We start from the raw sequence: 18,755 nt of genomic DNA, 5'->3' as shown, positions 1-18,755 counted from the left end.
CTCCCTCCCCAGCCATTCTGGTCATCTTCTTTTCTCCAAGAGCCCTGACTGGGAGATTTCAGATTCCTGAGTTCAAATCCTGCTCCAACATTCACTACCTATCCGTGGGGAAGGAGGTTAGTGAGTTACCTCTCAGGTCTCTGGCCTTTGATCTTACAACTAGAAGCTCAGGATACATTGGCATAGAATTTCATTGTAACCCAAAAGGAAAATGTTATCTTACAATAATAGCGAGCATTGTTATAGAATTTAAAGGCTTGTAAAGGGCTTTACACATAATGTACTATTTTATTCTCATACCGACCCTTGCTATTATCACCTCTACTTTATAGATAAGGAAACTGAGGCAAACAGAGTTAAAGGACTTGCCCAGAGTTGTACTAGTGTCTGGGATGGGATTTGAACTCAAATCTTCCTGACTCCAGGCATGATGCTCTCTCCATTGTGCCTTGTACCTGCCCTATATGGATTTTAACTATTATCATTATTATTATTTATTAGAAAGTACAAAGAGACAGATTTAGCTTTGATAGAATGTTTTCTAACAAGAAAGGCCTCCAGAAGGAAAAGGAGCACCACTTTGGAGTGGTAGAGAGGTAATTCTTGTTCAGATATGGGTTGGACTTCCATGATCTAAGATCCCTTCCAAAGGAAATTGGGCAAAATCCCTTTCCTGTCTGAGTCTTCAGTTTCCACATTTGAACAATTTCAGTTTCTTGGGAGTCGTATTTCATTGTTTCCATCCCCGGCCCAGAGAACCATTGCCCAGCATATGGCAAGCGCTCAATAAATGGTTGTTGATTGATTAATTAATTGATATGATTGGGCCATCTGGCTTCTATCATCCCCATCACCTCGGACATTCTGGCTGTAAAGGCTCAGGAAAATGAGTCTCAGCGGGTTTCCTCTGTTGTTCCAGATTGCTTGGTTACTGGGTCTTAGTGTGAAATGCCCATAATATCTATATAATTTCATAAGTTTAAGAACTCAGGAAATATTCTTGGAACATTTAAGAGAAACTTCTTTAGGGGTGAGGAGGGAGCCTGAGAAATCAAAGAATTGGCTTTGATGTGATCTCCATTTCCCTTTTGGCTCTTACATGATAGGGCAGTCATTAAGGTTCCTTTTGCAAAGTCAAGGGCACAGTTTTACTCATTTAGATTACTCCTGACCTTGTGTCTTTGCTTTGAAGTTTTACCTTTAAAATTAATCACCTTTATTAGTGGATGGTGAGGGCTTCATGGCCTGCAGCTGATGGTCTCAAAGGTGCTTCCAGTGAGACTCTGGTGTGTTAGGGTATCCAAAAAACACTAATGTGATCCTAAGATGCCTTGAAAATGATGGAGAGTGACAAGAAGCAACTTTAGACTTGTTGTCAAGGAACATTTCTTAAAATTTAGAGCCAGCAAAAAGTAGAATGGGCCATCGGAGAGTCGTCGTTTCCAGTCTTGCCCTCACTGCCCAACCTGGAGACAGGTTGGATGTCCACTTGTGAGCTACACCTGAGAGGGGATTCTTGGTCAGGGTTGAGTGGGCCTTGATTGCCACCCAGGTCCTTTTTGATTCCAACAATCTGTGGCTTTGTTTCCAGAATTATGGGAAAATACTTTTTTCCAACCCCGTGAGATGTAATTTCCTCTGATATATTGGGGGATAGAAAGGAAGGATTCCCTCTGTTGTTCATTTGTCATGAATTTGAACAGAGTGGGTATTGGTGCTAGAATTCTGGTACCTTCCTCTGCCTATATGAAATATTGTTTTTGCTCCTTGGTAAGATGGAGACAGGACTGGTCTCAGAAACAGGATGGACTGGTCTCAGAAAAAAGGATGGACTTGGGAGTCTTCCTCATTGATCCAGGTAAAATTGGAAGGGTCTCCATTTTACATGAGGAAACAAGGTGAAAGAAGAATCCAACATCATACAGGTAGTAAAGCCTAAGGGGTGGGATTTGAACTAAGGCCTCCAACTCCAGAGTCAGTGCTCTTTTCATTGTATCATATTTAAAACTATTAAATCTTACCACTGGCAAGGGGGAGCTTCCTCATGAACAGTTCTGTATCTTAGTGAAATCACAGGTGTAGGTTCCCCACTTCCCTCTCACTCACCATCCCCCCCCAAAGCGCATGGAATCACATATTCAGAGCTCTTTTATTTTACTGATGATGAAAGATCCAGAAGGGGAAGTGACTTATCTAAGGTAATACAAGTGGTTAAAGGCAGAGCCAAGATTCTCAGCCAGGTTCTAGGGATTTGAGCTGCCTCCTTCTGGTGTGGTTATGTGATAACTATAATGGTATCAGCAACGGTTCAAGAAGCACTTTATCACTATGACAGGTGAGGCTGCGCACGCGACCTCTTTCTATGATTGCGTCCTCTGGGACTGGACTTGGGATTTCATTGACCCAAGAATTGTTCCCCAATAAGGCAGATTCATGCTCGGTTTTCAACATCCAAAGTTAGAGGGATGACTTGGTTCTAAGGGTAAGAGACTGGTCCAGGGTCATACCACCAGGAGGTGTTAGAGACAGGATTGACCCTTTCAGGTTCCAAGGCCAGTGCCTCTATCCACTAGACAACACTGCCTTTCTGTTTGACCTTGAATATACTCTGAGAGACACCTTGCAGGCAAATCAGCTGTGGTATTTCTCCCATCAAAATCTGTCACAATGACAGATCTGAACCAGTTTCAATAAAAAAAGAGAAGAACAACAGTGGAGCGGATGGGAAAACTCTTTGGGGGAGAAAATTGGTTGACAAAGAGTTCCATTCTTCTTCCATAAACAAGCTGCCTCCTGGGCGATGTTGGACAGGAGCGGGGTCTGCTCGTTGGAAGCCTCCCCATAGGAATGTTTGTGAGGAGCCTTCCTTCACAGGGGCCGCTGTTATTTCTAGATTAGATTAGAGGGGCCTTTCAGAGCAGTGCTTCCTGAGGGCGTTGGAGTGGAAGGGAGAGGGCCAACTTGAAAGGCCATTGTGTCCAACCTTGCCTTCCCTTGGCCCAGCCCTATGGCTGGAGCTGGTATGGGAATGAAGCTGGGGTGTGTATGTGTACCCATGGGGCTCTCTCCCTCTGAAGACATTACTCATGATTTGGCAGTCCTGGATTGAGAGTCAGGAGACCCAAGGGTGACCGTTAATGGATAGAACTGTGAAAAAGTTACTTAAACTCTGACTAGAATTTTCCAGAAACACAGTGGATGGAGCCTTGGGTCAAGTAGATCTGAGTTCAAATTTGACCCCAGACACTTGCTAAGTAACCCTGAGCAGTCAATTAAACTTTGTCTCATTTTTCACACTTGTATCATAATTGCACCTACCTTTTAGGAGCAAATGATATTTGTAAAGTGCTTAGCACCTAGAGGGATGACTTGAGTATTAAGGGTAAGTGACTGATCCAGGGTCAAACAACCAATGCATGTGATTGAACCATTTACCCTTAGTTCCCAAACCATTCCTCTGACACATAGAAGGTGCTAAAGAATTGCTTCTTTTCTTCCATCCTTCATTTCATCACCTCCTTTCCTTTCCTCTCCCCCTTTTCTCTCTTTCCTCCTCCAATGGGGAAAAAAAGCTTTTAACACTGAATATCAACAGTCAGTGATGCCTACTTGTGGCTATTTATTTGCCTGTAAGTTGACTTTATCCCATAAGGCATTGTAACTCTATAGGCAAACCTTGGAGATGTTGTAGGTTTGCTTCCAGACTCCATAGTATTGCAAAGATCACAATAAAGCAAATTATGCACATTTTCTGGTTTTCCAATGCATATAAAAGTTCTGTTTCCAGTATCCGAGTCTATTAAGGGTGCAATAGTATTATGTCTCAAAAAGCAACGTAGCTAAGTTAATGAAAAATACCTTATTGCTCAAACTGCCAGCCATCATCTAAGCCTTGTTGGTGGAGGGTCCTACCTCCATATTGATGCCTGCTGACTGATCTGGGGGATGGCTGCTGAAGTTTGGGGGAGCTGTGGCAATTTCTTAAAATAAAACCACAGTGAAATTTGCCCCATTGACTCCTCCCTTCCATCAAACACTTGGAGGCCATCATAGAGTCATAAATGGTCTAATTTTATACTGCTGCGTCTCCAGGACTAGGGAGGCCCAAGAGAGGGAGAGAGATTGGGTTTATGAAGCAATCAGAACACACACAACCTTAATTAAGTTCTCCATCTTATATGGGCTTGGTTCTTGGTTTCTCCAAACAAGTATAACAGTAAATCAAAGATCACTAATGAAGACAATAACAATAGATATATAATGATGACAATATTTGAAATATTATGAGATGGGACAGCTAGGCACTGGCCCTGGAGTCAGGAGGACCTGAGTTCAAATTCAGCCTCACACACTTAATAATTGCTGTCTGACCTTGGGCAAGTCATTAACCCCAATGCCTTGCAAAAAACAAAAAATAAAGAAAATTAGAAATATTATGAGATTGACCAAAATGTGACAGAGACATGATATGAACAAATGCTGTTGGAAAAATGGTGCCAATAGACTTGTTCAATGTAGAATCACCCCAAACCTTCAATTTGTAAAAATCAAAGTATCTGAGAAGGGCAATAAAGTGAACCATAATAAAATGAGCTATACCTTTAGTTGAGTCTCTTTTGTGAAGTCCCCTTCTGCATTCTTTGTTCATTCATTCTAATTTACTTTTCTTCATCTGACCATAGTGGGGACTACGTTATCCTAGTTCTGTTGTTTATTTGCTTTGTATTATTTCATAAAGATCTCTCTAGATTTCTTTAGCTTCCTCATCCTTGTCATTCTCAGTTATATTTCAGTCCTCCATGACATCAATGTGCTACCATTTAGTTAATTATCATTCTATTTTTGGATATATAAGCTGCTTTCAGGGTTTTAACAAAATCATACACAATGCTGCTAGGAAATCTATAAACAAAGAGTTCTTTTTTGGGATAACACTTCAGGGGATATTCCTGAAAATGGAATTACTCTGTCAAAGGGTAAGACTATTTCTATTTTTGTAACTTTTACTGTACACTGCTAGATGACTGTCCAAAAAAAAAGGTTGACAAATTTGTCATCCCACCATTAGGGAATGAGTGTTCCTGTTTTCCCACAACTCTGCCAGTATTGAATTTTATTGCCAATAATGATTTTTGACAACTTAATGGGTGTATCCTAGCATTCATTTTTAAAAAATTTATCTCTTAAAGTGAAGGAAGGATAGTATGGTGAGAAAAACACTAGCATTGGAGTCAGAGGCCCAGCCTTCCAATCCTGGCTCTGTTTCTTGTAACCTGGGTGACTTTGGAAAAATAATTTATTCTCTCTGGGCCTGTGAATACAACAGTAGGTCCGGAGTCAGGAAGATCTGAGTTCAAATCTAGCCTAGTTATGTGACCTTCAGCAAATCCTTTAAGGTCTGTTTGCCTCAGTTTCCTCAGTGGTACAATGAAGATAATGACACCAATCCTGCAGAGAGGACATGAGATATTTATAAAATGCTCTTAGCACAGTGTATATAAATGCAATGATGACAATGATGATGATGATGATGATGATGATGGTAATGATGATAGTGATTATCTTGGGGTAGACCTAGATCATTTCTGAGATCTCTTCCTCTCTAGGTCTAGGATCCTATAATCCTAGGAATGAAACCTTGGTTTTTCTCAGCTTCAGAATGAGAGGGTTGGAACAGATGATCCTCTGAGGTTCTTCACAAACAGAACCACAGCACTGGCACCAGCTGACAGTTATGTTCTTTTTTTTTTTTTTTTAGATTTTTTTGCAAGGCAATGGGGTTAAGTGGCTTACCCAAGATCACACAGCTAGGTAATTATTAAGTGTCTGAGGCCAAATTTGAACTCAGGTACTCCTGACTCAAAGGCCAGTGATCTATCCGCTATGCCACCTAGCTGCCCCTGACAGTTATATTCTTAATTAGTAAAGTGTTTCATAGAAATTATCGCATTTGGTCTGGGTAGAGAGAACAATCCCATTACACCCAATGATGACACCATTAAGATAGGCTATGTTTCAAATAACATTCTAGGGATGGGATTTGTCAAAAGAGAAGTAGTGCCTACCCCCAAGAAGCTTTTGTTATCCTGGGGGAGACTAATGTACAGAGATAAGTCAATGTACCATGTATACAAGGCAAAGAAAGCATATTGCATAGACAAAGAAAACATTTTGCATTTACAAAGAAAGTATACTACATATACAAAGCAGACATATCACATATACAAAGTCAATATATTACATATATAAAGATATTACATATACAAAGCAACCATATTACATTTACAAAGTAAACATATTACATATACAAAGTAAACATATTCCATTTACAAAGTAAACATTTTACATTTACAAAGTAAACATATTTCATATACAAAGCAAACATATTACAAATACAAAGCAAACATTGCATTTACAAAGTGAACATATTACATATACAAAGCAAACATATTACACATACAAAACACATTTACAAAGTAAACATATTACATATGCAAAGTGAACATGTTACATTTACAAAGCAAACGTATTACATATACAAAGTGAACATATCACATATAAAAGTAAACATAGTCCATATACAAAATAAACACATTACATTTACAAAGTAAATATATTAATAAGCAAAGTAAACATGTTATACACACAAAACATATTACATATATAAAGCAAACATGTTACATTTATAAAGTGAACATATTACATATACAGAGTGAACACATTACATTTACAAAGTAAACATATTACATATACAAAGCGAACACATTACATTTACAAAGTAAACATGTTACATATGCAAAGTAAACACATTACATTGACAAAGTAAACATATTACATATAAAAGTAAACATAGTCCATATACAAAGCAACCATATTACATTTACAAAGTAAACATATTGCATATACAAAGTAAACATATTCCATATACAAAGTAAACATATTGCATATATGAAGCAACCATATTACATTTACAAAGCAATCATGTTACATTTACAAAGTAAATATACCACATATACAAAGCAAAAATACTACATATAGAAACCTACCACACACACACACACACACACACACACACACACACAAAAAATAAATGTGCTACATATACAAAGCAAATATATTACATATACAAAGTAGACATGCCCCACATACAAAGCAAACTCATTCCATATATAAAGTTAGTATGTCATATATTCAAAATAAGTTGCTGTTTTGGAAATGAAGGCTCTCTTCCTCAGCAGTGGTGAGATCAGGGTGGGCTTCATGTAGGAGGTTGCCCTTGACTTTTGCCTTGAAGGGAGCTAGAGAATCTAAGAGGCTGGGGGTGGTGCTATCTAGACCCGAGGCATAGCCATGAGCAAAGGCCTTGCCAACCTAGGATGATGCCATTCTGTGATAGGATAAAAGACACTGGTTCTTATAATTTCTACTCAAGTTTGAATTGCAAGTATTTTTTCAAACTTTCTTGAGCTTGATGCCTTTAATCCCTGAGACAGGAACTAAATAGCCTTGAGTTCAGTTCAAATTAAATTAGCCTACATAATAAATAACTGTAGCAATCACTTGGGGGTCGGGATACTGCTTTCTTGGCACCCTCTCAAGGATTTGAAATTCTCTCCTAAATTAAATTTTCGGGTCAGTTCAACCCATCAGTGCTTTTACTTCCAAAGTAGGAAAGCCAGAAGTTTCAGGGGATGGATGATTCTGGTTGTTTGTCCTCCATGTAAAAGAACATTGTGGGTGAAGACCAATAATTTCTCTTTCTCCTTTCAGAAAACGTGTTTTCACCTCTGGTGACTAATTGAAGTATTGTATGATTCCAACCACTTGTTATACCATTCAGGCAGGCCCACCCAAGAATGCAATAACATTGCTTTTTTTAAAGAAATAACCTCGTGTTTTCCCCCTCATAGAGTTAAATCCAGAAAAAAAAATAAAGCCACATGAAATGAATAAATAAGCCTTTTGTTTTATGTTGTGAGCACCATGTCGATACATTTCTTTTCTTCAGAGAGCTTACATTCTAATCCCAGGGGTGATATTGGATGCCCCCTTTCTGGTAGCAATAGGAGTGTTGAATTGATTATAGTATGGAGTAATAGGTGAATGAGAGGGGCAGGGCTGACATGGTGACAGCCAGTTGGGAGATGGTTGGATACTGGTGAAATGTGCTGGGCTATTTGAATTTGTTCCCATGCTCTCACCACTAAGGATGGCATGTTCCAAAGGCTGGCATCTTGGCTTAAGCACAGTCACAGTATCTGGTATTCTCTTCTAAGGACATGGCAGTGGCAGACTTGCAGGGTGAAGCCAAGGAATCACTGGCTGAGGATGTGCCCAGAAGACCAGCCTTGGAAGCTGATGCAAGTCCTGCTTCTGACCCTTATGTGACAATAGACTAGGTGACCAAGACACCTCTCAGAGCTGAAGTCAGCGTTCTAAGACATTACTGTCCAATCAACGGTCAGCGCCTATGAAGGGAATTTCTCTATCTGGATTTTCCTACATGAATGAAATACCATGTCTATAGCGCTCCTCCTTCACTCATATGGAATACTAACAACTGGTATTTATATAGCATTTTAAGATTGCAAAAAAGCTTTTCACCTCAAATCAATATCAATTAATTAATAAACATTATGTACCTACTAAGTCCTGGGCCCTGTGCTAAGTGTTAAGGATGCAAAAAGAGACAAAAGCCAGTCGCTTCTCTCAATGAATTCCTAATCTAATATTAATCCTACTTGGTGTAGTAACTTCTGTGTATCGTGGCCATCTAGAAAACAATACAAAATTAAGATTTTGACTTCTCATAAAAGGATCATCTCATTATTATTGATCAGAATACTTCAGTATTTAAAGCACTTTCATAAACACTTTTGATCCTGAAGAAGAGATGCCTATCGGGCCCTTGTGAGCTTTCCCTAGTCTGTCCTCTGCTTTGACTTGGAGGGCTTCTTGGTTGGGGGTAGGAGGCCGTGGAACACTTTGTCAAAGACAGGAAGTATAGTATTGTACAGCAAAGTGAATTTGGACAAGATTTTTGGAATGTGAATTTCAGAATCCATTATGGGTGGTTGAATTTGCATAATGAGAATTTCCATAAAGTGGGATTGCCTGCATCTCCAACACCTGTCACTTCTTCCAGGAACCTTGTTGGTCTACGCCAACATCTTTCTATTTATGATTACAGAGTTGACGCAGAAACACCATACCTGGCCCTGGGAGCTGTGAAGAATCTTTCTCTAAACATATCCATCTCCAACCTGGGGGATGATGCCTACGATGCCAACGTCTCCTTCAATGTTTCTCGAGAGCTGTTTTTCATCAACATGTGGCAAAAGGTAAATCTGCCCAACCCCCACATGTGACCCTGCCCCATTCCAGACCCCAGATCCAGGATCCTGCTCTATCCAGGTACTTGATGTCACCACACGTGATATCTTGATCTCCTCCTGAATGTACATGTTTGACTCCATAGCAGGAGAATGACTTTATTTCACTACTTGGATGTTGATTCAGATAGAGCCAAAGTTGATATTATAATTACTGTTGAGAGGTGCCCTAGTTTGTCACAGTTGCCCTTGGATTTAAAGGGAGGGGGTTTCATCAAAGAATTAGACTAGGTAGCGATACAAAACAATCAGTCTTTTTGGGTACTTTAACTCACCCAAAGGAGGACAGTATGATCTAAATGAGATTCCCCAGGATGGGAACCCAGGGCAGGAGACAGGGGTAAAAATGGAAAGGATATGAGGGTACTATCTGTCTTCCAAACTCTTGGATGGTATCAGTATCTCCAGAGTAAGATGATGAAGGGCAAAGAAGGGAGAAGGAACTTGGTGTAGTGGATAGGGCACTGGACTTGGAGTCAGAAAGACCTGGGTTCAAATCCTGTCTTACATACATACATACATACTAGCTGAAGGACCCTGGGCAAGTTATTTGATTTTATGTTACCTCAGGAAAATTCCTTGGAACCTTGGATCCACAGATCTCCAGGGGTTGGGGTTTAGGGTTTCATTCCCTTAAACTCTTACCATGCCTCCTAGGTTCACAAGGTAGAAATGAGGGTATCCTAAGGTTGCTAAAGAGAATCAGAGGATTTTAGAGCAGGGAACATGGTCTTGCCACATTGTCCTTCTAGGAATGATATTTCCCAATATAGAAAATTATAGCCAGAAATGAAAGGAGCTGCCAGATGGGATAAGGGAGTATTTGTTGGAGCTGAGATAGTCTTTCACAGGAAAACTTAGGTTTGGAAAACCAGGAAGACGTTTAGGATGACCACAGAAAAGGAGAAGACCATGCTGATAAATGCTCAGTCAGGGAAAAATAGTAAAAAATCAACTGCAAACATTCTTTGCTCTGATCGGAGTTGGTGCTTATGCTATAGAGTTCATAGGATGATGGGTTTGAAGTTAGAAGGAGATAAAATGGCTTCCTTCAAATGATACAGATTGATAATGGGAGGGCTTGTTTCTGAGCCCGTCTAACTACCAATATGGCAGTCATTGTTCTTCATGGTCTCTGTAGTTCCTCCCAACCAGGTGGTCCCAGAGCCCGATAGAGCACAGAGATTGGAGATCAACGTTAAGTTGCTTAGTAGTTTCTTCCCATCCTCCATTCCCAGTTCCCTTGCCCATCCCTTTCATAGGTTAAAACAGTGAAAAGGAAGCGTTGTATGGGATTCCCTTTTAAAATGAAAGTTTATGTTACAACTTTTAAAAAAAGTAACCTTTAAAGGGAGAAAGTGTTCTTTTGACAAATATGCCCTGTGTGTATGGAAGGAGGAGGGGAGCAGGGTTTAAAACAAAGGATTGATGGGAGTTAATAGGAAAATAATCATGAAAGAAGCAGTTCCAATTATGGTGACATCCTCTCCATGGGCCACTGCTGCTTTTCATTTTCTGTCAGTTTTCAAAGGGCCCAGACTTGACCTGGGTAGCCTGCGGAAAGAGCCAGGCTGCTTGTGAATCTGGACCAGGCCTCATTTATAGACTCCCCTCAGCCTCTCTGGGCACCTCTTGGGTCAAGGACTTCTTGGGAAATTGAGCAGCCCAGGGCTCTTTCTCACAGTCTTGATGGACATGTTACTTCCCCTCCCTTCCCCCTTTCCTGGTACAGTCACCAGAGCCCCTGGGATTTTCCAAATGTAAACATTCTGTTTCCAGAAATTTAACACTTTGGGAAGGTGGTCAGCCTCCTCACACACAGTTTTAACAATAGTCAAAAGAAGTGTGAAGTGTCTCTTTGTTAGAAAGATCCAGGAAATTGGGAGGTGGTACTCTTTCTGAGATTTTATTGTAGCTATAATTGAAATAGGTAGGCTGGCATTTGATTTTTGTCTGTAATTGCCAGCATTACTTTACCATTTCGTAGCTCTGGAGATAAAAATACCTGGATTGGAGAGCACAGGTTGAATAGGCAGCATGGCTTCTTCCTGCTGGCTGGCTCCTTTGTCTTTTGACATGAGTGACTGGAGCTTTGAACTCAAAGTGAAGCAGGATTTCTAAGCAAGGATCCCTCTGACGAAAGTGTGGCAAAGCACCATCTTCCTCAATGACTTTTTGTAAACAGAGACAAAATTTCACAGGGAGTTAGGAAAAAATGTGAAAATATGTGGTTTTATGTATTTAAGATGTTTTAGGCTCACACATGGCTAGATTGTCCCAGGTCATGGTAATAATAATAATAGCCATCTTGATTGTATGAATTAAGTGTCTATGATTCCCTGAGAAGAATATGAGGGTCCTTGATGAGTAAAAAGACCTATAGATAGCCTAGTCAGGATATGTCAGGTTGTGAAGAACTAGGAAGGCCAGATATGGCAGCAGCTATCTGTAATAATACATGCTAATGGGAAGGGTGAAATTGAGGAGTCCCTGGAGATCATAGGTCCTGAGTTTCAGAGTCCAAAGTCAATCAGGAATCCACGCTAAGTGTGACAACAATATGGTGAACCCTTGAGAGCAGTGAATCACTGGGCTGCCTAAGGAGGTTCCCAGAATACTATAGAGCAAGTCAATGCTCCCTGGCCAATCAGCAGTGGGATTAGCCTGGTGAGTGGTTGTTGAAATGCTAGCTTGGCCCATATAGGAAGACCTAACCTCAAAAACAAATGAAAGAAAACAGTATGAGTCTAAGGCTTTTGGCAGTTCAGTTGGCTTTTCCTTTATAAATTTAAATACTGAGCCCTTTGGTCCGTATATATTTGATAATTGTTTTGTCTATGATGCCTTTAAATATAGTATAGTTTCTCTGTTTATTTCTTTTGATGTTGTGAATTTTTATTTTTGTCTATCAAATAATGTTATTAAAGCTTCCATTTTTAATAGACTTAATAGACTAATTTGCTTTAGCCATTTTCATTTTGCATGGCCTTAGCAAATTTAGTTTGTTTTATCTATTTTGCCATTCTTGTTTGCTTTACTGGGGAATTTAAACGCTTTACATTTAATTTAGAATTATCTGTTTAAAACTTCATTTTCCATTACTTGATTCACTTATATTGATTTTTCTATCCATCTTTTCAGTAATAAATTTGTCCCTGCAATTAATTCGACATACATTAATTTGGTTCCAATCTTATCTCCCAGACTTTTTTCCATTTTGTTCATTTAATTCTCTCAAGTTGTTTGAACTTCTTGTGTTATCTGTCTGCTCATCCATCCATCCATTGCTCCATCCCTTCCTCCACCTCCTCATTTGACCTTCCTCTCTCCCTGCAAGGATAATATCTAAGGATAAATAAAAGAAAATCGCACTATGGTATGAGAAGAACATGAAGAATCCTAAAACTCAGAAGTTGGTGAAGGATGCTAAGGACAATTTAAAAAACAAACTTCCCACCCTCTTCAGCATTCTCTGACTGTTCCTTGTCTCAGCCTTGGGTTATGGCACTACAAAACTTCTGTAGCAGGGGGTGTTGTTATGAAGGAAGCTCATACCTGGGCCCTTCTGAAGAGTGCTCTAAGTTTCCTGTTAACCACTGCCCACAGCCTCCTTTTATAGGTTGTTAAGAACAAAATTGGCTTTGGGGGATTTCTGAGGCTTATTCTTTATGACAAGAGGAGTGGAGGGGCAGGGACTTGTTTTTCTTGTAAAATGAGTCTATGGATTATCTGTTTTGGCTTCAGAAAGGTCATTTTCATTCTCCTAGCTATTTCTTACTTCTCACTTTCAAGAGGCTGCTCAAGATGGTGCCAGGAGATAAATGGAGTCCAGGTTCTCATCTTCTTAGAAGGGGAGCCCCGGTAAATTTGTGCACATGTATATAGCTTACTTGGGAGCCTTTGAGTGTCTATGTTCTAAAAGAGGGTTGCCTACACACTCTGTATCCAGCTGTTTCAGCATAATGGAATATGATGAATGGATTTTGGAAAGAATCAATGAAGGAAATTATCAAGCGTTTATTATGTACCAAGAAATGTGCTAACACTGGAGTAGGAAATCCAAAGGTCTTTGCCTTTTCAAGAAATACTCTCTAATGAAAGAAATATCTCTTCTAGAGTTGTGGTGGTCAGGAAGGGGTGTCTTGCTTTCCAGTGACAGTCACCTCCTTTTTGGTCCTCACACAATGCAATCCATTTCCTGATTCTGGTGATTTTCCTTGACTTTAGACCATTATCTGAATCCTCTTCTCTGTCTTCTTTGGAGGAAGCCTTTCATAATCCCACTCAAAACCAGAGCCTTCCCTGAGATTAGCTCAGATTTATTTTGTTTGTCTTGTTTGCATGTTCCTTCTTCCCTTAGATTGTAAGGGTAGGGACTGCCTTTTGTTTTTGTGTCCCCAACATTTAGCATGGTGGCCAATGCCACAAATGTTTCATAAATAGTGACTGACTGCCTGGAAAGCTACTGAGTTGGTGGATGAGGCCCCAGAAATATGGGTTGACATGACCTATCCAGGAGCAATAGAAGTAATGGTCTGATTATAGTTCAACAATGATCGATGATAGTTTGGAGGTAACTGTGAGAAGAAGACTGAGGAGCAGGGCATGGGTAGAGCCAGATGTCCTTGTACCAGGTGACTGAGGGAATGACCAGTCAGGATCCCAAGTCATCACTTTCTGGAGGTGAAAGGGCTAAGTAAGTCCTTTGGGGCATAGGCATAGTCTGGTCAGGGAAGTGGAGAATCCAACTATGGGATCTTTGCATTGAAGGAGGCTCCTATGACATAGTAGATAAGTTTTAGAGAGTTGCTTGAGGCTCAGTGTGGTTAGGAGACATTTATGGTCAACCTGCTGACAAGTCTTGGAGGTTGGACTTGAACCCAGGTCTTCATGACTCCAAGTCTAACCTGGTTTAGCAGTTGGCTCTCCAGATTCTTCCCACTCCATCCCAGCAGCCTTCTCACTCCTGGACCTCCTTCCTAGCATTGGTGAGCTCCTCTCTGGAACCTCTACTTGAGAAAGCAACTGTACCCACAATGCTCATTCCACCCTGGTCAGTTGTGGGGTCTCTCGACTCTTACCCCTCTTCCCTAAGGTCTCCCCAACTTTGCTTTTTAGCTTTCTTATGATTGACTTTTCTCATTAGAATGTAAGCTCTTTGAGGGTAAAATCTTGTTACTTGTATTTGTCTCCTGAGCACTCAGTCTTAGGATGAAGGCATTTAATAAATGTGTAATTAATTCAATCTTTATAGCATTCCTTTTCCTCTTCCTTCTCTACCTCCTTCCCTCCCTCTTTCCCCTTTCTCTTTCCATACTCACACAAACACACACAATGTACATACATACGAGGGTAGTTGTTTATATTAAGACAATGTATAAGCCATCGTTCCCAACATTCCACGTGACCTTTCCTTTCTGTTCCCTAATCCAGTGCTCACTAAGCCTTTGGTGTCTTACTAGGAGCTTCCTGATTGGAAGTTACTGAGTAGACAGTAGGAGTGAGAATCCCCCTTATTTTTTTTTAACACTCACTTCTGTCCCCTCCCTCCACTGGCCTCTCCTGGCCTCCTGCTGAGTGATCTGGGCTTACCTTAGGCCCATCTTCCTCCTGTTGGCCTTAAAGCTTATTCTTTAAAACAAGATCCAACTTACACTCATCCAAACTGGATGGGCACATTTCACTGGCTGGGAAATACCCTGGCAGCAAAGTCTCCAAGGTCCATTCTGGAATGAGAAAGACCCTGACCATATCCCTTGGCTGACTCTGCTGGGGGCAGGGACCCTGACCACTCCCCATGGCTGACTCTAATGGGGGCAGGAGGGCAGACATCCTTTTTAAATCATTCCTTGGCACAATGTTTTATTGGAGCGGCTTTGTCTTCAGATCTGGAAATGTCTTTATGTTGCAGTTGACATTTATGGCTGATATAATACTATATCTTATAGCTTATACTAATAATGGTTGACATAGAACATTCTGAAGTTTGCAAAATATTCTGTGTGGATGATCTCGTTTGACCCCCATCACAACCCAGTGAAATTGTTGCAATTATCCTCATTTTACCAGCTATGGAAACTGAGGTTGAGATGAGTTATCTGACCTGCCCAGAGTCCTACAACTAGTATCAGAGACAGAACTTGAACCCAGATCTTCCTAGCTCTCTACTAAACTGTCTTTAAAGCAGAGTGAGGTCTTTTTTTTGGTTGTTGTTGTTAATAATAACAGATATTTAAGTTTTATAGATATCATTTAATTTTTGTATCATTCACATTTCTAAATGTATTTTTCCCTGGGAAAGTCATTCAGCAAAAGTAAGGAAGGAAAAAAAAATTGGGCATTATAGGCAATGTTCCAAGATAATAATAGCGATGATGCTGATAATAATAATAATAATAATGATGGTGGCTAACATTTTTATCACGCCTATTATGTGTTAGCCACTGTACTAAACATTTTACAAATTTGACTTCATTTGATCCTCACAAGAATCCTGGAAGGTAGGTCCTACTATTATTCCCACTTTACAGATGAGGAAACTGAGGCAGACAGAGGTTTAGTGACTTGTCCAGGGTCACAAAGCTAATGTACGAGGCTGGAGGAGTCATCTTGACTCTAGGCCCAGGTTGGGGTAGGACAGACAGGACAAAGGCAGGGAGGTGAGAGGTATATATAATTAAGGTATAGGAAGAAAGGCAGCATTGTGAGATCGAGTGCATGGAGCAGAGTAAAGGATTGGAAAGATAGGAAGGATCAAGTTGCAGTCCTTTCAGGGTCAAACAGCAGTTTGTACCTGATTCTGTGACCTTGGGCAAGTCACTTGATGTCCCTCGGCCTTAGTTTCCTCATCTGTAAAATGAGGGATTGGACTAATGGGGCTTTAGGGGTCTTCCCAGCTCTAAATCTAGGATAGAGAAAATTTGAATGTAGCTTTTTTTTTTGCTGCCAAGATTAGGACTTAAAAAAAAAATCGAACCTGAATTTTGTGGACCCTCCCCTCCTTTAAAAAGTGATGTTAAACAGAACTGTGGAAATAACTCTAGAGGGTCAAGAGGATATTTTCCGCCAACTACAGAACTTTGGAAGAATGCACTTGCAAAACAAATGGAAGATAAGCTTAGAGGAGGCATCCTGGGAGACGCTGGGGTGGAGGTAGCGGGCAAACTTCCGTTAGAAGGTAGAATTTGGAGGAAGCCCCCCAAGAGGCACGAGCAAGGAGAGCATTCCAGGTATGAAGGTCTGCAAGGGCAAAGGCTGGGAGATGGGAGATGGAATTTGATGTGGGGCAAACAGCCAGGAGACTTCATAAGTGCTAGTTTAAATGAATCGAAATTCAGGTTTCCTGTTCGATGTCTGGTTTCTATTGTTGCATTCTGTTACAGTGGATAGAGAGCTGGGCTCAGAGTCAGGAAATTGTTTAGTCGTTCAGTCATGTCTGATTCTTCATGACCCCATTGGGGGTTTTCTTGGTAGAGACACTGGAGCTTGGCCATTTCCTTCTCTAGCTCATATCACAGAGGAGGAAACTGAGGCAAACAGGGTGAAGTGACTTGCTCAGAGTCACAGCCAGCAAGTGTCTGAGGCTGAATTTGAACTCAGGCCTCCCCCAGATCCAAGCATTCTATCCACTGTGTTGCCTAGCTATCCAGAATTAGGAAGTATCTGAATCAGGAAAACAGACACCATTTTTATAGAAAGTTGATATTTTGACATCTATGTATGTCCTAATTGTGATGCTCCAAGAACAAGGGCTGCAGAGGGAACCACGCCACAAATGACTACCTCCCAATGGTGGCCCGCCTAAACTTCAGGCATAGTCATTGTTGGTGCTGGATTCCTTCAAATGCTGGTCCACAAAACTGTATCATAAAAATGGCAGCTCTGGGGCACTAGTCCCACTGTCACTGGGCTGAAACCTTTGTTCCCATTAGGAACCTGTACTTGGGGTGCAGAGGAGGAGGAGGAGGCCTGTTTTCTTGATGGCTTGACCTCAGCCTCAATCTCTGTCCATAGTGCTGATTGTATCACGGTGCTGCAAAAGGGATGACCCATGAGGTTAGAAGTCTGTGTCCCAGTGGAGGAGGGATGGGATCCCGCTGTGCGTGGTAGCTCACATCTGAGAATAGCCCCTTAAGATTCTCAGAGTATTTTCTTTGTGCAATCTTATTTGGGAGGCAGATGCTCTTGTGATCTCCATTTTACAGATGGGGAAACTGAGGCTGAGATACACACAAACATTCATATACATAATATATATTCTTGTACACATGCATTTAGACATATATACATATGCATGCAAACAGGCATAAACACATTTAAAATATATGACGATACATACATGAGAACACATAGAAATAGAGAAATACACCCATCTATGCACCCAGTAGACCCATATAAGAAGATATATGTGTGCATAAATACATCTAGATACTCACAAACCAGATGACCCTGGGCATGTCGTTTAAGCTCTGTCAGCCTTAGTTTATAGACACATGTGGACACACAATATACACATGTCCACACACATTTCAACACAGGCATGCATGCATGCATGCATGCACACAAGGCATGATCTGCAACATACATACATCGATGAAACATGCAGGTAGTGAATGAATAAAAGAAAAAATGAAAAAAATTTACTAACACTTAGTATGGGCCTTCCCAGAAAACATGGTGTTAAGTTCTGGAATACAAAAAAGAAAAAGGGGAGATAATCCCTGCCCTCAATGAGCTCCTATTCTAATTGAGGGACACACATAGATGAGCACATAAATAAACAAATGAATGAATAAATGAATGAATACATGAATGAACAAATGGAGAAATATCTCTATATGTTTCTTTCGGTTCAGACTATCTGTGTGTGCACACATATGTGACACAGTTGGTTAAACAATGGAGCTAATGGTGTATTTCTTGCTTTTTGTTGGTATGACTATCTTGTCTTTGGATGTTTGAATTTTTTGCTTGAAGGTGGTGAAGGTCGTAACCCAATCACCATTCACGTGGCATAGTCAGTGGAGTGTTAGGCTTGGACTCAGGAAGACCTACGTTAGAATCCTGCCTCAGACATCTCTTAGCTGTGCAATCTGGGGTAAAACATTTCATCTCTCTCAGGCTCACTTTACTCATCTATAAGATTAACCCTTGAGCTTAAGGCTTGAGGAGTGGACTTGTGGTTTTATTGGCATTGAGATGAGGAAACTCTCCCCTTGAATGTTGGCATGTTCTCTGTGACTCCATTTTAGATACTTAGGACAATGAGAAGTTAGATGACTTAGCCTGGGTCATGTAGCCAGGATGTGTCAGTAGTAAGACTTGAACCTAGGGCTTCTCATCTCCAAGCTGATTCCCTTTTCT

At 40.6% G+C, this 18,755-nt stretch overlaps 1 protein-coding gene and 1 long non-coding RNA gene across 3 annotated transcripts in view; one reads left to right on the top strand and one right to left on the bottom strand.

Moving 5' to 3' along the window:
- ITGA9 (integrin subunit alpha 9) overlaps window positions 1-18,755 on the top strand; it is a 360,075-nt gene that overhangs the window by 223,269 nt on the left and 118,051 nt on the right. Inside the window, exon 19 of the mRNA XM_074199051.1 lies at window positions 9,191-9,341. Coding sequence (XP_074055152.1) covers window positions 9,191-9,341 — 151 coding nt within the window. The remainder of the gene's footprint in view (window positions 1-9,190; window positions 9,342-18,755) is intronic.
- On the bottom strand, window positions 11,337-13,285 carry LOC141496570 (uncharacterized). Of its 2 annotated transcripts, none has more exons than XR_012471063.1 (3): window positions 13,171-13,285; window positions 12,568-12,722; window positions 11,337-11,563 (listed from the first exon to the last, which is right to left on the bottom strand). It is a non-coding gene; the product is annotated as an uncharacterized LOC141496570 (long non-coding RNA). The 2 variants fall into 2 exon arrangements; XR_012471064.1 differs by having other exon boundaries at window positions 13,178-13,285.

This window comes from Macrotis lagotis, chromosome 8, assembly GCF_037893015.1.
Source record: "Macrotis lagotis isolate mMagLag1 chromosome 8, bilby.v1.9.chrom.fasta, whole genome shotgun sequence".
Lineage (NCBI taxonomy): Eukaryota > Metazoa > Chordata > Mammalia > Peramelemorphia > Peramelidae > Macrotis > Macrotis lagotis.
Note: the sequence above shows the minus strand (reverse complement) of the source record. Positions and strands in the feature narration are given on the sequence as shown.